The following is a 14203-nucleotide window of genomic DNA, read 5'->3' on the forward strand; positions in this document are numbered from 1 at the left end:
GTTTTGGTTTCAGTGGGTTGTAGTAGGACCAGTGATGAGAAGCTCTGGAGAGGCAGATTTCACTCTAACACAAGGGAAAGCTAACACTTAGAATTCTATGAAAATGGAACAGGAACATTTTAAAGTAGTGAGTTCACTGTTCTTGGAGGTCTTCAAGTGGTGAGTGAATGCCCACTCTTTAGGGATGTTTGAAAGGGTATTGTTGCTCAGGCCTGAACTGAGCTAGGAGATTCCTAGTTTCCCACCCTACCCTCTCTGTCCCTCCCTCTACACACACACACACACACACACACACACACACACACACACACACACCCCTTTGGGGATTCCTATTTAGCTACAGGTTGAACTAGGTGACTTCTAAGGTCTATTCCAACTCAGAGATTCTTTGATTCCCAACAAGCAGTCATCCAGATCTGTTCAAAGATAAATCATGATGGCAAATCCACCTTAAAAAAAATTTCCTCTTCAAGGGACAACATAGAATCCTGAAAATTAAGAAAACAGGCACAGAGGAGCCACATGTTCATGTCTGAGGGAATGAAGAAGAAAAGGAAGAGGGATATGGAAAAGGAAAGAGATTTGAATTAGGATGAGGGTAAATTATTAAGAAGCACACGAGAGAGGAAAAGAGAGGAAGAGGGGAGAGAGAAGTAAAAGCATTACTGTGAGGTTAAGGAAATACTGAAGTGCTCTGTACATTGGATATGTCATTGGCCAGAATCACACAAGTATAAGCACCACAGGGGATGGTATCTATGTGAAGCTTTTGCTGATAAGACAATCCTAAAATGGAATGTAGCATACACCTGACCCAGATGAAGTCCCTGAGGTATTCCAATCACCCAAACATCACTGGAGTGTTTATATTCTTTGTTCTCTGGGGATTATAGAGGGGAAAAAAAAAGATTGGAGTTGAGGGGAGGATTGGGCTTATATTAACATGAGAACTTGGTCAAGTAGCAGAGTGGAAAATGGGATGAAAAATGAAGAAGAAATTTCTGCTTCAGTTGAGCCAGAATCAGAGAAGGTGAGAGTTGGTAGTACACTTTAGAAAGATTGAAGGTGTAAAAATTAGATCAATTCAAGCCCAGGGACCTCCCTACGGAGAGGGGCTGGTAAGGTGAGAGGGGACAAGCTAAGTGGCATGGTGGATAAAATGCTCAGCCTAGTGTCTGGGAGGCTTGAGATAAAATCCAACCTCAGACACTTCCTATTTGTGTGACCTTGAGCAAGTCACTTAACCACTATTTGCCTCAGCTTCTTCATCTGTAATACAGCACCCACCTTGACATATGAGATAACGTAAAGCACTTAGCATACTGCTTGGCACATAGTAAATGCTTTACAAATATTAGCTATTGGCACAAATTTGTGGGTTGGGAGCTAGTAAAGGAAGAAGCTAAAGATCATGTGAGAGTAGAGAAACGGTATTGAGGATGATATTTTAAAAGAGAACGAGGGAGACATAAAGCCATGGGGGATGGGATGTGAGAACAAGAAACCATGTGGGAAAGCACACGGGGCTATGAGAGAAAAAGGCATAAGAGGAAGAGATGAGGACAGCAAGCTGTGGCAGGGAAGCTGGTCTCAATAGGACCTGCAATTCTTTCTTCAAACGGTGCCCCCCTTCTCCTTTCAATCCACTTCCTGTGACTGATGTAACATATAGGATGATGGCCTTTGCATTACTCACCTAGGGTTTCCCCAGGGAAGACAGATGGTTTGCGCAGGCCTTGCCGGTTCCATCCCTTGGTCTTGTTCTGCTCCTCAGCAGGACTCTCTGAGCGCTCACCACTCACTTCCAAGAATTTCCCAGGATCTTTCCTGTGTGGCCAGCTGGATGATTTCTCCAAAGGCGGGTGACTGGGTTTCCCCGACTGCCGCACCATGCCTCGATCTGACCTCCGGGGCCCGTTACCATCCCCTTGAAGAGCTCCTTTGCTCAAAGTCCTCAAAGTCCCTTCTGATTGCCCATGTTCAGCCTGGACTCCTCCCAGGATAGAATGCTGTGGGGCCTGGGTCATGGAAGGAGCCGGGGAGGAAGGACTCAGCAAAAGGAAGTTGGTCATGTTACTGAAGGCCAGAGGAGAAGACATCTCCCTTTTATTCCTGCCAGGAAAGTTCAAAGTGTCTGCTGGCCTGTCCACAGCTGGAGGCCAGGAGGTACGTCCAGCAGAAAGAGGAGAAGGGACTTCCCAGTTCCCTCCAGGTACCTTGGAGGAGCCAGGTTTTGACCTCAACTGATCTCCTACATCTACAACTGTCCTGTGAGTACTGTTGCTTCTCCACTTAGCCTTTGGGGGCAGTGGAGGTGGCTTGGTGTCAGGATCCGAAATGGGAAGAGGAGGAAGAGGTTTGTTTTTCTTACTTAGGGTGGTAGATGTGGGAGGGTGGTAGGGCTGGGGTGTGATAGGGGTGGGAGGTAGTGGCTTATTGTACCTCAGCCTAGGAGTCTGAGTATGGTGGGAAGTGTCTGTGATGGGGGTAGAAGGCAGAGGTCTATTCTGTCTTGCCTTAACAGGGAGAGAAGGTCTTTCAGGGGAGCCAGGTAGTAATGAAGCTAAGGCCAAGGTGGGAGGATGGCTATACCGTTTTTGGGCAGGGGGCTTGGCATGATGACTGCTATGTTGTGCTGCCAGGGGAGGATGACTGTGCCGCTCCCGTAGTGGGAGGGGGGGCAGCAGTTCATGTAATCCCATTTCCACCACAGATGAAGAAGGAGGAGAGCCATGGATAAGTCCATCTGAGATGGAGGCTTCCTTTTTTGGTGGACACCAAGTTTGGCTATCGGTAGCACCAACCATCTCTAAATATGGGGTGAATTCTTGAAGTTGGCTCAAGGAGGAAGGGTCGGAAGAGGGCTCCAGCCTAGCCTGCTCCTCCCTTCCTGGGATGTCAACATGGTGGACTGCAGGCTCAGAGAGTCTCTGAGTCAACTCTGAGTGATAGAAGGAAGCTGGAGTCTGGGCTAGATACTGAGGCTGCCCTCCCCCAAAGGAGCTTGGAGCAGAGTTACTCCCATGGTACTGGATGGTTTCCTCAGAGGCTTCTGAGAGGTTTAGGGTGCTGGCCCAGTCAGAGTTGGCATGTGGTACCAAGGGAGCCTCTCCAGGAGAGGGTATATGGATAATGTTTAAGGCAGCATCAGGGTCCCAGTGGGGAAAAGAGAATTCTTTGTCAAAGGAAAAGGATTTAGAGAATTCTGGCCCATGTGATGGGAGTGAAGAACCTCCCATTGGAAAGAAGGTAGGGGGGCAGGAAGCTGATGAGGTGGTTGTGTTGGGATCCGCCTTGGTAGAACTGAAAGGAGTTGAGGCTTCTGTTCTAGGAGCTATAGCGATTGGCCTTGGAGGTGCTGGCTTCTTCCCCAAGATAGGCATTGCTCTGTCTCCTAGACCATACTCTTCCTCCCAGCCATTTTGCTCTGCTTCTTTCTCAGAATTCTTTCCAGAGAGACTTTGAGGAGGGATGGACTGGAGAGGCCCTGATGACTCCTGGCCAGGCTTCAGAGTGGAGTCTGGGCAGGAAGAGTACATGGAGAGGTGAACTCTAGAAGACTCAGTGTTTATCCCTTCCTGAGTATCAGATTTTATGACAGTGGAAACAGGGTCTCCTGAGAAAGAGCCCCATGAAATATTGGCACCTGGGACAATCTGGGTCAATGGTAAGGAACCATAATACTTCTGAATCTCCTCATTCTCATTTCTCCTTGCCATTCCCTCTGCCTCCAGTGTTTCTCCAGCTACATTCTCCTGTTCTTCCTTACCTCCCTCTAGCTTCCACGGCTCCTCTACAGCTCCCTGTTTTTCCTTACCCTCATCCACTATCTTCCCCTGTTTCCCACTTAACTCTTGGTCCTTATCACAATGATCTGCTTTTCCCTGCTCCTCTACCAGCCCATTTCCTTGATTTTTCTCCTCTCCTACTTTCCCAAGACCCTGCTTCTCCACATCCCTGTCTCCTAAGTACCCTTCCCTGTGATTCTGATCTTCTACCTCCCTATTAAATGTCTCTCCTTCTCTTTGTTTTCCCAGAACCAATTCAACTTGTCCTTTATCTTCTTCTAGTTCCCTCTGTTCCCACTTCCCACGTTTCCCAGGATCCCTGGCCTCCTCTTGTCTCTGATGTAACAGCCCTTCTTGCCCTCCATTTTCCTTCCTCTCTTGGGCCTGGGACTCCCCCTCTTGCCGGGCAGCTCTTTTTCCTGCATGACAGATCAGACTGTTGGGTTCCTCAGGAGGAGAACAGGACCTAGCCTCATTAGAGGAAGGAAGAAAGCCTTCTTTCTCCACCATTTCACTGGCTTCTGACCTTTCAGTTTCCTTCAGAGGGTTAGGGACCTCTGGCCAAGATTCTACCCCAATCTCACTACTTATTTCATTGGGGATGGGGCCAATGTCCAGGCTAGCAACCAGGGTGGGGCAGACAGAGCTCTCCGTGGGGTTGAAAGGCACATGGCCCTCTTGGAGGCCCTGGGATGCTAGCCCTGAAGGTCTCTGAACTCCTGACTCTGCAGTCACAGCATCTCCATAGTCAGGCTCCAAAGAGCCTAGAGAATCCTCCTGGCAAAGAGTGGGTGGTGTCTCTTCAGTTGGGCTTGGATTACACAGATCTCTCTGCTGGGCCCCAAAGACACTATCATCATCCTCAGCCCATTCCCAGGCAGGGTCCTCTGTCTCTGCTGCTTCAGGCTCTGAACCAGGGATACAGCTGCTCTTCATGAGAGACATTGGAAAGGTGTGGCATTCCTCCAGAGCAGTAGCTGGAGTAGAAGCATCACAAGGAGGCCTTTCAGCCTCCATCAGGGCTGATTCCTAAAGAGAAAGAAAGGTCAACATCTTCCAACAGAAGCCAAAGCTGGGGGAAGGACTATGCTGCTTTTAACTATCTGACTTTTGGATCAATTTTGCTTTGGATCTGAGGTTACACTTGTATAGAGAAATTCAGAAATTCAGGAAACTCCCTCTACCACTGCAAGAGAGGCTACTCTTCTGGCAACTTACAACCTTGGAGAATTACCTCTGGCAATGGGAGGAGGTTAACTGACCTGCCCAGTCAGTCCCTGACAGAGTCAGTAGATGTTAGAGGTGGCACTTGAATCCAAATTCTCCTCACTCTGAAACCAGCCTATGAAATACTGCCTTTCATAGGGACCATAAAGAAGAAAGAAAGGAGACATCTGTTCTCTGTTCCTTGAATGGTCATTCTTCAAGGCTAAAATTATCTGGCAATGTATGCCTTTATCATCCAACCCACAATAGAAGTATTCACATCTATCATATTAATTTCCTCCTATTCATTCTCCACTACAAATTCTGCTCCCTCCCTGCAATTCCTCTACTTCAGACTCTTCTTACCTCTTGCTTACATTATTGTAATAATCTCCTAAGTGGTCTTCCTACATCCAGTCTCTCTCCTCCTTCCCCTGATCCATTTTTTTTTCCTTTGGTGAGGCAATTGGAGGTAAATGACTTGCCCAGGGTCACACCACTAGTAAGTGTCAAGTGCCTGAGGCTGGATTTGAACTCAGTTCCTCTTGACTCCAAGGCTGGAGCTCTATCTACTGCACCACCTACCTGCACCCCCTCCGTGATTCATTTTAAACACAGCTACAACAGTACTCATCCAAAGCACCACTCCAATTATGTTATCACTTAAGAATCTTCAACGGTCCCTCACTGCCTAATATCCAAACTGATTATCCTGGCACTCAAGGCCTTATGTGATCTGGTCTCAATTCACCTACCTGGCCCGCTACTCCATACCACCCTATGCTTCACTTAAACTGGTGTGCTCTCTGCACAGTCTCTGAAAGTTTGTGTCCCAGTATTATTATTCAAAACATCCCTTCCACCTAGCTAAGACTTTCTCCCCCAATTGCCTGTCAAAATTCTATCTTCCATTCAAGACAGCTCAAATACCCTTTTCCTTATTTTTTCCCCTCAGTCACAAATAATTTATCATTCCTATGAATCCGTATAGCATGTCAGTCAACTCTTCCTTATGGAATTTATCATTATTTACCTTGTCATTGTATATCTGTATACCTGTGTCCTTGATGAGGCTCATCAACTCCCTTATAAGACTGCAGAATCCTTTAGGGTTATGTCTGTGGCTTATTCAGCCATGTGCCACCCCCCCCCCCAGCCTCCCCCCCCACCAATATAACCTAGTACAAGGCCTTATATACTTTAGGGACTCAATTAACACTTGTTGGAACAATGACTAAATGAATGATATGGACAATTATATATACTTGGATAGGTAGCACTCACTACCTATTTACATTCCTAACTGTCCAACAGGCATCATATATGAAAGACACATGTAACCACATACACTATTTGGCATAGCTAGGTATTTACTACTTAATATTTAATCCAATTTATCAGACATGATTTAACCACCTATTATGTGCAAGGAGGCACTGTGTTGAATATAGGGGAGCAAAGACAAAAATAGGAGGTCTATGATTAAATTCTACCAGGGAATCAACTAAGAAAGTACAAGAAAATTTGAGAACAGGAGACATTCTGTCTGAGGGAAGCTTTGTAACTTTCCTCCAGACAGCTGAAAGGGGATTGCTTATATAACTCAGGCTCAGCCACTCAAGCAAGGTCCAAGACACTAAGCAAAGGTGGAAAGGCAGGACGTTGGTTCAGAGGATCATTAAGAGATAACCTATGTAAAATGCTTTGCAATACCTTTACAAGCTATGTAAATGCTAAGTATTATTAGTTCAAAATCCCAAGGCCATTAGCAAATATACTAAAGACCTTAGACTAGGGAAGCCAGGGAAGCGGAGACTTTACTGAGAGTCCAAGCAGCAGGGCCAACTGAGCACATCATTGACCAGAGAAAGATCGACCTAGGGGTTTTAAATACCACGTTGTACATGGCTGTATATCCTCCTCAGGCTAGCCCACACTTGAAAGTCAACCCTGCTTACCCAGTCCGCCTGCTCCCTCCCCAGTGAGGACCAGACACAGAAAATGACACAGTCTCGTCTACACACAAATGCGTACAGGGTAACAGGGCCCTGAGTGACTTCCAGACACATGACCCTACATACCCATCAGGTAGGACCCTATATATCCAACAGATATTACCACCAGTATAAGTGACAAGGGCCCATCCTCCCTCTCACTGTACAGAGTTTGCATGAATACCCAATGTTTCAGTTAGAGATAAACAGAAGTTTGTGTCCCATATCCAATTCTAAAGCACCACAGATAGCATGGCCATGTTACCAGGTTAACAGACAGACAGACCTCTGATGGGAAAACATTCCTGAAGATCTCACAGACACTGGGTAGAACATGACCCCTGTCAATCCTACAGATCCATTATATAATATTGTCCCATTCAAATATGAATATAATGACTGATGATTTTTGTCAGCCTTATGGCTACTATACATAATACGGCTCTTTTTGCCCCATCAGAGAATCAATCAATAAGCATTTATTAAATGTTTACTATATTCTTGGTATTTTAGGTGCTGTGAGGTGCTAGATTAGTGATTCAAAGACAAAAAGGAAATAATCCTTGCCCTCAAAAAATTCCCCTTTTGTTGGAAGAGAAAATGTATACTCAGATAATCGTAGACAAAATAAGATAAATGTAGACAAAAACAAACACTGTGCATTATATTAATAAAGGTCTGAAAAATATTTGTGGTTTGGGGGTAGGCTGAAAACTCAATATGAATAAACTCTGTGACGTGGTAGCCAAAAAAAAAAAAGCTAATGTGATCTTGGGCTGATGAAAGAGAGGAATAATGATGGAAAATAAAGAGAAAACAGACTCACTCTACCCTGCTCTGGCTAGACCACATCTGGGCCATTGTGTTCAATCTCGAGGACAATAGTTTATGAAGGGCACTGATAAGCTGAAGAGCATCCAAAAGGGGGGCACCAAATTGGTGAAGAGCCTTGAGTTTATAACATAAAAAGGTCATTAGAATGTGATCTTAAGGGAAGGTACTGCCTCACTTTTTAAATTTATAAGCCCAATACCTAGAACAGTACTTGACACATAGTTGTTATTGAATCATTTCAGTTGTATACAAATCTTTACAATCCAATTTGGGGGGTTTTCTTGACAAAGCACTGGAGTGGTTTGCCATTTCCTTCCCCGGCTCATTTTACAGATGAGGAAACTGAGGCAGAGTTAAGTGACTTGCCCAAGGTCACACAGCTAACAAGGGTCTGAGGCTAGACACTTAATAAATGCTTGTTGATTGATGGCTAATAGCTATCATTTATATAGCACTTTAAGGCTTTCAAAGTGTCTTATAAATAGTATCTTCATTTGTTCTCACATGAACTCTGAGATGTACGTACAAGTATTATCCTAATTTTACAAATGGGGAAACTGAGGGAGACAAATTAAGTGATGTGTTCAGGGTCACATAATAATAACAATAACAACATATTACATATATACGTATATACATACATACATATATGGGGGGAGGGAGGGAGGGAGGGAGGGAGAGGGAGAGAGAGAGAGAAAGAGAGAGAGAGAGTTTACTGACTCTGCTAATTGCGTTATAATTATTATCTCATTTGGTCCTCATAACAACACTGGGAAGTGGTTTCTATTATTATCCCCATTTTACAGATGAAGAAACTGAGGCAGGAAAATTCAGTGACTTGTCTACAGTCACCTACCTAGTAAATATCTGTAGCAGGATTCAAACTCAGGTATTCTTGACTCCAAGTCCAGTACTCTTTGCATTATAACACCTAGCTGCTTCCAATGATTTATCAGGTGAAGAAAATGGGGACATTTAGCTTGGAGAAGAAAATAGTCAAGAGGCCTCAAGTACTGTCATGCAAAGAGGAATTAGCCTTATTTTACCTGGCCCTTGAGGGAACAATCAGAAGCAATGGATGAAAATTGCAGTCAAATTCAGGCTTAATACAAGGGGAAACTTCCCAATGATTAGAGCTAGTTATAGGTAGAATGAACTGCCTCAAGAGATAATGGTTTCAGGGGCAGGTAGGTAGAACAGCGGATACAGCTCTGGCCTTGGAATCAGGAGGACCTGAGTTCAAATCCGTCCTCAGATACTTGACACTTACTAGCTGTATGACTCTGGGCAAGTCACTTAACCCTGATTGCCTCACCAAAAAGGAAAAAAAAAGGGAGAGAGAGGGAGAGAGGACGATTTTTTCCCCCTTCACCGGAGGGATTTTAAGTAATGGCTGAATGACCACCATTCTAGGGAATCTCATTGGGCATACTTTTTGTTGATGGACTAGATGGCTGTCAAGGTCCCTTCCAACTGGAAAATTCTATGGTTTTGTAAATATATTCACTCTGGTACACCATGTGTAGCAGAGTCCCCATTCACTCCATAGATGCTATATGAAAGAACAGAATTTACCTAAAGACACTGTAGGATTGAGTCCTTATTCAGTCCATGCACGTCTGTTCTATATCAATGTTATCCAGTTCCCTGTGTGTCATGTGGACTCTATCCATTCCATTAATGCCATTTTGTCCTAACCCTAAGCACCAGAAAATGCTACATGCCCTTTACCTTTTATCCAGTCCAATTATACATTTACTCCATGAGTTATATAGGTTCTATCCATTCAAAAGATATTAGAACTGAAAAAGACCTGTTTCTATTATGTAAATACCAGAGATTTAGAGCTATAAGAGGTGTTAGAGGCCATCTAGTCCAACAATCCCATTTAACATACTAGGAAACTGAGGTCCTGAGGCTTATCTAGGGTTACACAGCTAGTGTCAGAGGTACAGTATGAATCCAGGTAGTCTGACTTGAAAGCCAATTTTCTGAAATGGTCTCTATATACCCCCTAGAAGCTGTCTATCTGAAGGCACTTGTAGTGATTCTTTTCCTACCTTTTCCAAAGACATTATGACATGGTCTCTATAACGCCTAGATAGTTGTTTCAATAATTCCAAAGGTACTTGGTATGGCAAAACTGCAATCACATCATCAACACTGTGTTTCCTTATGTACTTGAAGACCCTTGGAACAGCAGGCTACTTCTCTACCTTAAAAGATACCATATATGTTATAACACATTCACTCTATATACACTGTGCCCATAACTACATGAAGACAATGAAAGTAACTTGATCCCTATTAACCTGCAGATACCACAAAACTGGGTCTCAGCCTTTTTTGCATCATGGACCTGTTTGGCAGTCTACAAAGCCTATGGGTCTTTTCTCAAAATGTTTAGAAATGCATAAAATTATACCTATATATATATACACACATATATGTATACATATATAATTATATATGTATGTATAGTTACAAAGGAAACCAATTATATTGAAATAATGATGTATTTTTTCCCATCCAACTTTACCGATTACCCCTCTCCACCACCTCCACTTCCACCCCTGTGAAATCTATCCACGGACCTCCTGGGTTGTGGGGGAGTGGTTTGGGGACCCCAGCTTAAGAGGCCCTAACATAGAGTATATCCACTCCAAAAATACTACATTTTAGGAAAAAAAAGTTTGTTTCCCACAGATGATGGGTGACATGTCACCTATTGACCTTATAAACAACTATCTTATATCTAGTGTATAGACATTTGTGTTGATATGCCTCCATCTACCACATATACATCATGTGTAATCGGGTACCCATTTACTCTATATCATGTATGATGACTCTTACCTTACGTTTAAGATACCAATGTGATATGACCCTTTCCAAAGATACCACATACAAAATTCATACCAAAGACAACAAGAGTGATTAAATATATTAGCCAGCCCCCTTATGGTTGCCATGTGCAAACACTGCTTTTATCTAGACCCTGTAGTGCTTAATGTAGTCTCCATATGCCTCAGAGACAAAGGGGCCATACTTCAGACAACCAGGTGACTTGTTTCACCAGGGCAGGTGTGCCCTCCACAAACACAGGTTATACATCCTCTATAGCTTAGTAATTACGTGTGTGTGTGTGTGTGTGTGTGTGTGTGTGTGTGTGTGTGTGTGTGTGTGTGTGTAGGATAATCCCCTGATGGCCAGACTTCTAATGATCAATCTCGTTGACCTTAGTGGGGATGGTACTTGAAAAGATTCCAGTTCTGGAGTTTGTAAGTGAATGCTTTTCTCCAACTAGACAGGACCTTCCAGAAATTGTGATTAGCTAGTATAGTCTTTAAGAGCTCAGATGATTTCCCTGTCTTTATGAGAGTCTTCAGAATAGGGCTCTAATGGAAGACAATAACCATATAACCCAGATTTTCTGGAACCACACCCACTTACAAGAAAAGAGGGTGCACTTTTATCAGCTGTAAAAAAAGAATACCTTCTCTCTGGCTATATGTCCTAATTATAAATGGTTGGTGATTGACTGATTGATGGTCCCAGTACCCAGAGAAAACAGAATGATAACCCTTATACAAATCATAGATACATTATACATGTCATATCTACTTCTTAGACCCAGTCAGCAAAACACTCTACCCACACCACTGAAACAGGGTAAAACTGTCATTATTCATTCCATTCCATACATACTTTATATGTCACATTGGTCATTACCTTATAAATACTAGGGTGCCAAAGGTGCCTATTTATTTACATGTCATTTCCTTTAGAATGCAAAGTTTTTTGGGGCAGGGGATTTTTTGCCCCTTTGATTTCTTATGCTTACACAGGGATTGGAATATAGTTCTTAATCTCTTAATAATGAATGCTGACTGATTGGTTGATTTATCTCAAAGACATTTTATATACCATGCATATTACTGCTCCCCAGCTACTCTCATTAAATAAGTCACTGCATATGACACTGCTGGCATTATCTACCCAACAGATACCACATGTAGAATTTCTATCTACCCCGTCGACACTATGTGAGACAAGACCCCTCAACATCTCACGTATATGACCTATCACGTGCATCTGCACACCTATATATACCCGAATTTACCACATTGTCCAAGTCTTGAAGGTGAATCCTGCTGAACCAGCCTGCCTGGTCCTCAGTCAGATCCTGACACAGCCCTATCCACACACAAACACTGATAATACAAATCCTTCCCCATCTTGGGGACATCCTGATCTATCCCTCTTCTATGCCAGAATCTATTGTGTATATACATTCCTCTCTTTATCCTCATGCACACTTCATACTTGCAATGCTGAACTGCTCCCTCAAAGCATCCTCTCTCACAACTTCCCGGGGCTTAAGGAAGGATTATTTCTATTTGGAGCCCTCAAGATGATTTAACTAAGTTGTTGCATGTTAAGGCCTGGGCCAGAAGTTCCTCCACATTTGAGGTACAGAGTTAACAGGAAGTTTGGGATATAGGCTAGTACAGAAGAAGAAGGGGCAAAATAGTGAAAGGGTTTGTTAAAAGTAGAGTGTGAATTAATGGGTAGAGTGGTGTACCTGGAGTCAGGAAGAACTGGGTTCAATTCTTGCCTCAGATACTTAACAGCCATCTGACTCTGGGCAAATTATTTAACCTCTCTATGCCTCAGTTTCTTCAACAGTAAAATGAGGGGGTTGGAGTCCATCGTCTCAAATGTCCTTTCCAGTTCTAAATTTATGATCTTATGATCCTATGATCTCCTAGATCATAGGAGAGTACTACAATAGCTACCCCGACCTCCTATAAGGCCTTACTTAAGACTGCAAAAGAAGGCACCAGAGGGAAGAAAAGGAGGAAGGAAGCCAAGAACAAAAATCCTCCTCCCACTACCACCACCACCACCTCCTCCTCCTCTTCCTTCTCTCGATTTATCAGGGACAACAGGATAACCTAACCCTGGCCAGAGTTCACTTTCATGAAGACAGGAGGAGTTATGCATCTGCAAATGAAAATCCAAGGCCAAGTGCGGACAGAGTACTGGACTTTTGGCAGGTTCATTACCTCAGCAAGTGTCTTCCTGGAAGTGGGCTACTGAGTAGACTGTGTTATGTTTCTGGAGATAAGGCTTTGGAGGAAGTACATTTTGGGAGGAGCTTGCTTCCAGAACCTGGATTTGGGGAGGGGAGGTTAAGGGGGGAGGCTCTCATTTCTAGATGAAGCATCCTTATTATTGAGAGGGTGTGTTGTGTATGTGTGTGTCCATATGTATGTCTGGATCTTGGGGTGTGTGTATCTGGAAGAAGGCCCCAAGTGTGGTTAATTCGGGAAAGAGATAAATATTTCTGGAGACAGGGTGCTTTAGAGATTCCTTATTATGGTGGTTTGATCTCTAGGGAAGGGATTCTGCGGCCCAGGATTCCAGGTGGGAGCCCTGATTTCTGGGGTTGCAGAAGAGTTAAGAGCTCGGAGTTGGGACAGCATTTCTGAGTTGGGAGCCCTGGAGCACCTTTCTCGGACCGGAGCATTTCTTTTCCGTCCTCCTCCTTTCCCTTCCCCAAGGGACTCACTCAAACACCTAAAACTCTTTGCCTATCTGCCCAGCCCCCCATTTCCGGAGTCTGCTCCCAGGGACCCAGCTGGAAAGGCCTCCTTTCCCCACCGTTCCCCACTTCCCCCTGAAGCCCCACTGGAGCTCAGCCTGAGCTGGGGGCAAGGGGAAGAGGAGGAGGGCACCCACCTGGTCAGTGTCACATGGTCCGAGCTGTCTGGGTAGAAAGATCTCCACTGGGGTCCCAGCTCCTGCCGGCAGTCCCCGACTCAGGCCCCAGCCGCCCCACCCTCCTAGCCTGCCCCTCCCCTCCCAAAGCGGGAGGGATCTCATTCTCCTAGGAAGTTTCAGGTGAGGCAACCCGGGACACACCTTCCTGGGGGTGGGACGGGACCCATCTATGCTGCGGCCTCATTGGTGTGAGAGGAGCCAGGCGTCAGCCCTGGAAAGTGACTGGGGCCCCAAGAGGAGCCCGGGGAGCAAGGGGAGGGGCAGGCTGTCCTGGGAGAGAGTGAAAGAAGGAGATGTCTGGTAGGGCTGAGAGCGAGCAGGGTTGAGTAGGGAGATGAAGCCAGCGAAGTGGGAAGAAGGTGGACCAAGTTGGGAAAGAAGATCGCCAAGGAAAGACAGGACTGAGGGGTGGGGGTAAGGGGGCCGGGGCAGCGAGGACCGAGCTTGGAGTGACGCCGAGGTGGGGCCGGGAGAGGACTCTGAGGGGGGAGGAGGAGAAGGACAGAGCTGGGTTTATCTGTCTCTGGGTATTTTCTCTCTCTCTGGGTATGTCTCTCACTCTCCGGATCTGTATGTTCCCTGTGCCTTTATGGC

At 44.9% G+C, this 14203-nt stretch overlaps 1 protein-coding gene across 1 annotated transcript in view; it reads right to left on the reverse strand.

Moving 5' to 3' along the window:
• Nucleotides 1-14203, reverse strand: part of ARHGEF5 (Rho guanine nucleotide exchange factor 5) — a 27495-nt gene extending 13292 nt beyond the window's left edge. The window contains exons 1-2 of the mRNA XM_020998129.2: nt 13568-14203; nt 1697-4817 (exon numbers count right to left, since the gene is read on the reverse strand). Coding sequence (XP_020853788.1) covers nt 1697-4817; nt 13568-13711 — 3265 coding nt within the window. The 5' untranslated portion in view covers nt 13712-14203. The remainder of the gene's footprint in view (nt 1-1696; nt 4818-13567) is intronic.

This window comes from Phascolarctos cinereus, unplaced genomic scaffold, assembly GCF_003287225.1.
Source record: "Phascolarctos cinereus isolate Bilbo 61053 unplaced genomic scaffold, phaCin_HiC Scaffold_1;HRSCAF=81, whole genome shotgun sequence".
Lineage (NCBI taxonomy): Eukaryota > Metazoa > Chordata > Mammalia > Diprotodontia > Phascolarctidae > Phascolarctos > Phascolarctos cinereus.